The sequence below is a fragment of the Malania oleifera genome, chromosome 11, assembly GCF_029873635.1.
Source record: "Malania oleifera isolate guangnan ecotype guangnan chromosome 11, ASM2987363v1, whole genome shotgun sequence".
NCBI lineage: Eukaryota > Viridiplantae > Streptophyta > Magnoliopsida > Santalales > Ximeniaceae > Malania > Malania oleifera.
In genome coordinates this window covers 63,166,187-63,176,378 of record NC_080427.1, presented here as the reverse complement: position 1 = coordinate 63,176,378, position 10,192 = coordinate 63,166,187, and the positions used below count along the sequence as shown (strand labels likewise).

The 10,192-nt window shown below is 33.8% G+C and overlaps 1 protein-coding gene across 1 annotated transcript; it reads left to right on the top strand.

Annotated features, from left to right (window-relative positions):
* The first annotated feature begins 1,090 nt into the window (after positions 1 to 1,090).
* On the top strand, positions 1,091 to 2,496 carry LOC131167572 (transcription factor MYB35). The gene is made up of 3 exons (XM_058126370.1): positions 1,091 to 1,223; positions 1,371 to 1,500; positions 1,620 to 2,496. The coding sequence occupies exons 1-3, from the start codon at positions 1,091 to 1,093 to the stop codon at positions 2,494 to 2,496; spliced, it is 1,140 nt and encodes a 379-aa protein (XP_057982353.1).
* The last annotated feature ends 7,696 nt before the right edge of the window (positions 2,497 to 10,192 follow it).

The following is a 10,192-nucleotide window of genomic DNA, read 5'->3' as shown; positions in this document are numbered from 1 at the left end:
GGTATATTCTTCATCTAAGATCATACATTTCCATTGTTGTCATAACCGGTTTGAATAGACCTTAAAGCATATCTAAGTCACCGAGACTAATTTGATTGAGAATGCTTTAATACCATTTCTTAGGTCTAAGAGAGTCGGCCTTAACATAAATAGGTAAACACTAACTTGACATAAAAATATTTAAGCTATTAAGTTTCAGCTAGTTCATGCATATAGATTATAATTGATTACTCTTTTATTTTCTTTTTTCACATCCCATGACTCAAAAATGAAGTTTTCTACAAGAAGTAAACCTCTATGAATAGATGTCTAAGTAAAAAGATAAAGATGATATATGATGTTACTATTATAAAACATGTGGAAGGTTGTTTTTAAACTCTCATTCATCAATTTCTCCAAACTTTCCTTTGGAGAAAAAGATGATAGATGACGATGGTATTGTAAAACATGTGCAAGGTTCTGTTTAAACGTTGACAAGCAATTCTTCATGGTCATGGGGTACCATCTGAAGCTATTTAAGTGTGGGCACAGTTAGTGCACCAAATGAGAAGCAAGAAAAAACTTATAGATCCTATAATTGATTAATTGTGCTTGTAAGATCTTGCCAAAGCTTAAAGATCATTGAGCTTCCATGACAGTCATCAGTAGTGCATGAAACAGTGAAACCAATCAATTCCTAAAGTAATAGTAAAAAAAAGTACTCCCTAGATAACCCTGAAAAATTATGTCTGCAGACCCAAGCACATGAGGGAGGGGGGGGGGGGGGGGAGAGAGAGAGAGAGATGGGTGTTTATTTTCTTTTTCTTTTTTTTTTTAAAAAAATTTTTGGGTAAGATTGCAATGCATTCTTATTTGATGTTATTTCGAACCGTTTTGAAAGAAGATGAAATTAATCATGCAAATGTGGTTAAATGGGAGCTAATGCCATGCTTTTCTTGCCTCCTCACTTGTTAAATGTTCCCTTCCCCTGCCCTCTACAGCCACTTTGCATCACCATTACATCAATTCACCTGCAGTACTCTCTCTCTCTCTCTCTTTCTCTCTCTCTCTCTCTCTCTCTCACACACACACACGCAGTATTGATCCATAGATGGTGAGACCTCCATGTTGTGATAAATCAAATGTAAAGAGGGGACTCTGGACAGCTGAGGAAGATGCAAAGATCCTAGCATACATTGCCAACCATGGAATTGGCAACTGGACACTTGTTCCCAAGAAAGCTGGTCAATTTTTACTTGGAAATGTTCCTGTTTCACAATGCCCTTTGATTTTTAGATCCTAAATTCCTTTAAAAAAATGTCTAGAAAACATACATCATTGTCAACACATTTAGTAATGTCCATGTCTTTATCTGAGCTGCATGTGTACAGGACTCAACAGATGTGGAAAGAGCTGTAGGCTCAGGTGGACAAACTATCTGAGACCTGACCTCAATCACAACAGCTTCACAGCCCAAGAAGAAGAGCTCATTGTTCACCTTCATCGCGCTATCGGTAGCAGGTTTGTTTTCTCTCTATTTTCCTGCCAATATGTGTGTCTGCGCGCGTGTGCGTGTCTATGTGTCTCCTGTTTTTTTGCTGTAGGGTTTTGTAACACAACCCTTTGGTTCTGAAATGCAGGTGGTCTCTAATTGCAAGAGAGCTACCTGGGAGAACGGATAATGATGTCAAAAACTACTGGAACACTAAGCTGAGGAAGAAGCTTTTCAAGATGGGAATAGATCCTGTAACCCATAAGCCCATTTCCCAAATACTTTCAGACTACGGAAACATCAGTGGCCTCAACTCTAACCTTCAAAACCGAATTGGTTCCCTCAATAAGAACTTCAACAACCCATTGATCTCAAAATCAGAACCTTCCCCAGTTATAACAGGGCCTGGTTCAAGTGCCACCATGGTCATGAAGCCAATGTTGATCACAGAGCAGCTCCAAGTTGATCCCTTCTCCCCCAATCCTTCATGGGACCTCTTGGCTCATAATTCCCAAGTTGATGCAATCCAAGCAAGTTTCTTCAATGACTTATCCCCTTCTTCCTCTTCCTCCTCATCATCTTCTTCTTCCATTGTCACGCAATTAAGCTCGTCACAACCATTATCTACTAGTGAGCCACCTCTAGTTCTAGCCACTCCCTCTTCTCCCTCCAGTTGGTGTGAATTTCTTCTGGGAGACCCCTTTCTTTCTGCCGAGCCAGAGCAACAAAACGAATGCAACTTCCACGGGGTTTTTCCATCAAGCAGCCCTTCAGTTCTAGTGCAAAATGAGGTACCCAATACCAATTTTACTAGTGATGGAAACATGGTTAAATTCCGCGGAATGGGACATAAGGGTTCTGGAGCATCTGATAAGATTGAAACAACCTTACGAGGTGAAACAAACAATGATTTCGAGACTTCTTCATCTTTGGAGAGCTCATTTGTGGAGGCCATCTTGGATCGACACAGCAAAATGCAGATGGAATTTCCCGAAGTACTCATGGATGAATCTTTTCATTTCTGAGGTCTCAAAATGCTAGGAACTTGGCTTTGCGCTACACATAAATAATTACATGATCAGTTAGACTGGAATGGGCTTTTTCAGAACTTATTATGAGGGATTAGAGACTAGGAGAATTAAAAACAGAGGGGCAGAGGCTTGTGATGGTTGAATAAGCTCGTGTGCTTTAAAAGTTAATCATGAGTTTTGATTGAAGTTCTGCGGCAGTAAACTAATGGACAATTCCTATATATCTAAAACAGATGTAACATACTTGGCATTGTCCGAGAATGATCCATATGAAGATTTTAACAATCTGCACAACAGATGGTTCAGATTAATGAATTTGCTTGCACTAATCACTGTACTTCAATCCAAATCATTAAATTAACTCACAGTTATATATATATAACCATTGAAAGATTGTCATAAATGAAACTTTTTTGTGAGTCGATATTGGGAGATTCTTCACTCCTTACAAGGTTTGATTGTGATATTTCTCCCAATGTTCAGCATGCAAGAATGGAATGGATTGGGAGTGAAATGAAATGAAAAACTATATTGTAAAAATATAAAATTGTAAAGAAAATTTTCATTTTTGCTTGCCAAACAAATCTTCCACATACTACATTTCACCCATCTTAGATGCTTTATTTTATAGAAATATGAATTACCAAAAAATAATTTTGGTAGTTCAATGAGTTTTTAAGTAGCCCATAAGCTTTTTACAATGAACCAAAAATGGGTACAAAATTCACTGATTGGTAGTTTTGAAAATTCTCAAAAGAAAAATAATTAATTTTTCAACTATCCCAAACCTTTGTAGGTCTTATATTTGAGGCCCATTCACATATCCGTTACGATAACATATATGAGTAACGTAATTTTTTGCGAACTTGAGACAAGCATAGATCCACGTAATAGAATGAGAGAAGAAGAAGCCAAGAAGGGTTCCAACTATTTCCTCCTCCTCTCTCTCCCTTCCCCCTAGGCTACTTTATCTTGTCTCCTCCTACCACGTGGATGGCAATGATCACCAAGGCATTTCCACTAAAACATGGTCTAGGATACCAAATAGAAGATCAAAGATGGAAAGTATAGATATTTCTCTAATACAAACCTTTGGAGGTCTTATATTTGAGGCCCACTCTCATATCTGTTACGATAACATATATGAGTAATGTAATTTTTCGTGAACTTGAAACTAGCATAGATCCACGTAGTAGAAGGAGAGAAGAAGAAACCAAGAAGGGGCCCCAACTATTTCCTCCTCCTCTCTCTCCCTTCCCCCCTAGGGTATTTTATCTTGTCCCCTCCTGCCACATGGATTGCAATGATCACCTGGGCATTTCCACTAGGAAATGGTCTAGGATACCAAATAGAAGATCAAAAATGGAAAGTATAGTTATTTCTCTAATACAAACCTTCGTAGCTCTTATATTTGAGGCTCATTCTCATATCTGTTACGATAACAGATATGAGTTATGTAATTTTTCATGAAGTTGAGACTAGCATAGATCCACGTAGTAGAAGGAGAGAAGAAGAAGCCAAGAAGGGGCCCCAACTATTTCCTCCTCCTCTCTCTCCTTTCCCCCCTAGGGTATTTTATCTTGTCTCCTCCTGCCACGTGGATTGCAATGATCACCTAGGCATTTGCACTAGAAAATGGTCTAGGATACCAAATAGAAGATCAAAAATGGAAAGTGTAATTATTTCTCTAATACAAACCTTCATAGCTCTTATATTTGAGGCTCATTCTCATATCTGTTACGATAACAGATATGAGTGATGTAATTTTTCATGAAGTTGAGACTAGCATAGATCCATGTAGTAGAAGGAGAGAAGAAGAAGCCAAGGGGCCCAACTATTTCCTCTCTCTCTTTCTCTCTCTCCCCATAGGCTATTTTATCTTGTCTCCTCATGCCACGTGGATCGCAATGATCACCTAGGCATTTTCCACTAGAACATGGTCTAGGATACCAAATAAAAAATAGGGGATAGACGTGTTTATTGTTACTTGAGAAATGAATGAAACCCTAAAATAAAGAAGTGGCATGCATGACACACAAACATAACTAACTAACTAAAAAAAGAAAGTCACAGATTTATGGTAATCCTTGTGTTCTCTCTCCATAACAAACAAGTAGAGGCAGATCCTACAAGGAACCAACCACAAAGAAAGAGGATAGAGGTAACCCCCCAAACTAAAAGCCGTTAAGTTCGTTAAGAAGGATAAAAACTTGAATGGGTCCATCCACATTCCACAGACATAGATCGAGAGATTTCCTGGAGTAGAAATGATGTGTTTGGGATGAGGTTTTAATCCTCAGATCGTTTCAATATTCATGTTGAATTGAAGTGAAGAAGCCGATCGGTAGAGAGAGGAGTGCGAAGAGGCATTGATCGATCGATCGATCCATGAGTACGTTGCAGAGATCGTCGGTTTCATTCCGGAGACAGGGCTCTTCCGGCCGGATTTGGGACGACCGGCTGCAAGTTCTCGAGGCGAAGGGAGGAGCCACGGCTGCCGGCGACGGGAGAAACCACCCGGAGGTATTATTCCATGATAAGGAGGTCGTCGATTCCAACTTCTCCGACGATTCCTCCCCGCCTTCGAAATCCGAAAACAGAGCCCATAGGTGTGCTTTCTCTGCTGTGTTTGGGCGATGCATGGGCTCCCCTGCCTCCTAGATTCTTATCTTTCCTTCCCTCATTTTAATTTTCGCTTGTTTTCCCTGTCAATATTTCTGTTTGGAATTGTACTTTCTTTCAACAACAGAAAAAATAAAAAAAATGTTTCTGTTTGGAATGCCAGAAAATGTTCTTCCGTATCATCTCCTCTGTTTGTTTATTTGATTTTTATTTTTTTCGGCTCAGCTAATTCGCCTTATGCTAAACAAACCCGAGCATGCTCGTCTCACCTGCTACCTACTCATAAAATTATTCATGGATTATTTTAACTTTATCTATTATTTTCCACATGAACATTCTCTATTTTGTCACCAATGTTTTTCAAAAAATTTTTACCAAAAATGTTATTTTTTCTTGTCATGAATCCATTAACAAATGGTCATATATTTGTTGCCTTGCCAATCAACTTTCTTAGATAATAACTTGATCAATGATTTTGTGAGGGAAAAATGAAATCATTTTTCATTATATTTTTCTCTTCAACTCAAATATTATTAATAATTAAAATTTTATGCAAATATATTGAGAATTAATTAAAATTAAAAGGCTCTTAGCATGTAAATTTTTTCTATTTAAAAAATTGCTAATTGATTTACAATAAAAAAAGAAAAAAATAAATTGATTCATCTTATGTTTGTAAGTTTTGATCAAGTTAAGGCCTTAATTTTAGATTTAGATTAAGATTTATGCGAATTTAAATAATATTGATACAAAATTATGTAAAATTTTATCTAAATGTATACAAATTCTTCAAAAATCCCAAAATCTATACTCTTGAACACTACTTAATATGTTTTTTTTTCCCCCTTTCTTTCATATTTTTCGAGTTTAAAAATTTATAACCAATTATTTAGAAGAATATACATGACTATGAATAGAAATTTTTTTTATTACCACCCTTCATTGTCACTATGTATTCGCGAATGGGAGATTTATTTGCAAAATAAGTCTTTGAAGTTAAGATAACATTAAAAAAGATGAAAAGTGAACAATCTATAGACCAAATAAAGAGTAATAATACTCTTGGATGCTCCCACAACATGGTGCGGTGGAAAAGCATAAGCAAGTAAGGAGTATCGGAGGTTAAAGTCCAGGTAGATACACTCATGGAGCCAGCGATACCTGTGGATGGTGAGAGTTTACTTTGTGAGCCAGCGGGGACCGTAAATGGTGAGAGTTCGCTCTATGAGCCAGCGGAGACTATGGATGGTGAGAGTTCTCTATGAGTCAGTGGGGACTATGAATGGTAATAAAGATGTGTTCCAAGAGTCGGGTTGACCGAACGTCCAACTGATGCACAGAAGTTGTGTCCGCATCTAGACTTTATCCTGATCAGCGAGACCTGGGGGCGAACGATGCTAACCGGTAGGTTTGGTGCCGCACCAGGGGGTCCGAAGGGTTCATTGGTGGCTAGAGTTCCTGTGTAAATCAAAAAAAAATATATATATATATATATATATATATATATATATATATATATCAATTGAAGTTTAGAAATACTTAGGGAATAAAGGAAATATTTGGTTAGTAATTTATTCAACATTATTATAAAAATTATGAAAATATCAAAGAAATGGAGGAAAAGTATATTAATACATTTACATAAAAATAAAAACGATATTCAAAATTGTTAGAACTATTATGAAATTAAAATTATAAGTCATATGATGAAATTATGGGGAAGGGTAAATGAACATAGAAGAAAGATTAGATGAGGATTTCAAAAAATAATAATTTGATTTTATGTTTGGAGATCAACAATAGAAGTTACTTATCCTTTAAGAAGTTTAATAGAAAAAGTTAAAGGGGGGGGGGGGGGGGGGGAAGGAATTGCATCTGGTTTTTATTGACCTAGACAAAGCAAGGGTCTTAAAAAATAACAGCATATGTGTAGTAGATATACAAAGGTCATTAAGGATATATATGATAGATTAGTGACTTGTGTTAGGACTGTAAGATGGGAGTTTAGAGATTTTCCAATCACAATAGGTGTACATCAAGATTTTATTTTGAGTCCTTATGTTTTTACTTCAGTGATTGATGAAATTACTAAAAATATCCAAAATTAGATCCCTTAGCGTATGTTATTGGCAGATGATATTGTGTTGATTGATTGAAGTGTGAGCGAAGTGGAATCTAATTTAGAACTTTGAAGAACCGCATTAGAGTCTAAAATTTTTATGATAAGTACGAGTGAGACAGAATATATGAAATGTAATTTTAATAATCTAAGGGGTAGCAGTGGAAAGAAGATTAAACTTAGTAATCAAGAAATTAATAGCACTAATAGATTTAGATATTTTGGATCTGTTATGCAAGTGGGAGGGGAAATTGAAGAAGACATAGTATATAGAATCAAAATAAATTGGTTAAAATAAAGGAGTGTGTTAGTTGCCTTATGTGATCGTAGAATACCTTAAAATTAAAAGGAAAGTTCTATAAAATAGTTATAAGACTAGCTATGCTTTATAGTTTCAAATGTTAGGCAACTAAGAAACAACATATACAAAAAGTAAAAGTTTTTGATGCAACTATTAAGGTAGATGTATGCTGCATCATTAAAGGATAAAATAAGAAACGAGCATATACGTAAATATTTTAGCATAGTTTCAATCAAAAATAAGATAAAGGAGGGGTGACTCAGATGATTTGGTCATTTAAAACGCATGCCTAATAAAGCACCTGTGAGGAGAAGTTAGTTATTATTTTTGACATGAAAAGGGTAGGGATAGGAGTCAAATAACTTGGAATGAGATAGTGAGAAAGGATTTAGTATCAGATTATATTTGGTTGCTTGTTAGTCTTACAATGAAATAAGCCTAGTAACTTATAAGAAGATCCTCCAAAAATGGTCTAAAAACTTAAAATCAAACGACTGTAAGAAAATCACTTCCTACACACCACATGTCATTTTTATTTTCTATTTATGTTGATGGGGTGTTATAATCTCTTCTACTAAAATATTGAGCGTCCTCGTTGGGACTCATAAAATTTTCATGTGATGTTGAAATTCAAGATCATAATAGATTGTAATTCACATCAAATCTTATATAAATTGACTATAAAAATATATTAAATTAATTAACAAGAATATTTATTAAAAATACGACATAGAAAGCAAGAGTGCTCAATTAAAACTTACTCAAGTTCCTACACATATGAATCAATAGAAAATATGATTTCAAGCATTCCACCAACAACATATATTAATCTTTTATCAATGCCAAAAAGGAAGGGACAATAGTACACTATCTAAACTAATAAAATAAACTAAACTAATACAAAGTTACCACTCTTTGTGAAATACTCATATAACAAATGACTCTCCATCCAACACAAAAACTAGAATACATAAAATAGCTCAAATGCATGAACGAATAAATTTATGTGGTTTAGATTTTTTATGACACAAAAGGATAAATTGAAAACTAAGGGTCTGTTTGGTATTTTATTGTTTTCTATTTTTAATTTCTTTCTGCACAATGAAATAATAGATTATAAAAACACGTTGATTTACGTTGTTAGTATTCTGTTTGTGTTGTTGATTTTTTGCTATTTACAAAAAAAAAAATTGAAAAATTATATTTTATGGTTTTCAGTTGTTTTAGCAACCTATTATCAAATATTTTTATATCCAAAAATAATTTTTTTGGATTAAATAATTCATTTTGTACACTTTAAAATTAAAATTAAATGATCATATGAATTCAAATATAATTGAAATAAAAATATTCATAAATTTCAAAAAATAATACTAAATTCAATTGCAAAGTATTTTTATCATTTTTCAATTGTCATGCTCAATAAAAAAAAAATTGTAAAGTAAATTTTGAAAGTATAACAATTAAGTAAAATAATTGTAATAATTTTTATATTTATTATAGTATTTTTTTTTTTAATGTGTATTATTTTGCAATTTTATTATTTTAATCATATTTTCATAATATTATTTTATTTAAATACGAAATTGAATATTTTTTTTATTTTTTTAATTTATTTAATTTTGTAAGTATTAACTAAACAAGTTACTGATTTCTAGTTTTTAATTTCTGTTCTGTTTTTTGGTTTTCACTTCTGCTTTCCGTTTCTCTAATTTTTTTATAGTTTTATTAAGCGACCCCCAAAAAGTTTGATGTGGTGCTTTCATTTTGTGGCAAGCCAAAATTTTCTAGTGGTTTGATAATCATGAATGAGAAGAAACCAAATCAAACTTGATGCAATAGTTAAATGAAACCTAGTGAATAACTTACTCGACTACGAATTTTAAAATATTTTAGGGCCACTCTATATAGGAGTAAACCATGGAATATGAATGCCAAAAAATTAACTTTATGAACATTAATTATGAAATCCAAATAGTCTCACTAAGGAAGCTTTCTTTGAAGTTGTAGAGATCAATCTAAGAGAAAAAAAAAAAATTGTCAAATACTCTTTCTATAATAGCACTCTCTTTCATTAGTTGCCAAAATCATAGACAACTTGCAATAACAATTTCAATAATTGGAGAATTATTAATTGAAACATATATTTTTGAATATAGTAAAATATATTAGAGATAACACTTAGTTATAGCACTCCAAAATAAGATGTATCTAATTAAACATGCAGGGTTAAAACCAAAATGTGATTTGAAATATTCAAATAAGAAAAATTTTGTTATCTTAATAACATTGTTACTGCCAAAATTTGTCTCGAAGAATTTGGAACAATCATGGCTTTGATCACCTGCCAAGAATAAAAGAAAAACGACTTGTAGGACATGAAATGTACTCTGAGGGATCAGTTTGATGCCTAAGTTAAAAAATTTAGAAGGATTATGTAATTGTAACAATAAATGAGTGAATAAGAATAAAATGAAATGTCTTACCTTCTCTAGGGGTCCTTTTTATAGGCACTCAGGATACTTCCTTATTGATTTCTCTATTAATGGATATTTATTTAGATCGCAAAGGTTACACATTGGCTATAGATATGTTACTAGGACATAAAGATTGATGTACTAACCCCTTACTTTAATTAATGGATGGTA

What these genes read in the sequence shown, in the direction of transcription:
- LOC131167572 (XM_058126370.1), top strand. Translation starts at nt 1,091, where the DNA reads ATGGTGAGACCTCCATGTTGTGATAAATCAAATGTAAAGAGGGGACTC. An exon ending in ACTTGTTCCCAAGAAAGCTG is followed by an intron (nt 1,224 to 1,370) that starts GTCAATTTTTAC and finishes GCATGTGTACAG; the next exon opens with GACTCAACAGATGTGGAAAG. An exon ending in CATCGCGCTATCGGTAGCAG is followed by an intron (nt 1,501 to 1,619) that starts GTTTGTTTTCTC and finishes TCTGAAATGCAG; the next exon opens with GTGGTCTCTAATTGCAAGAG.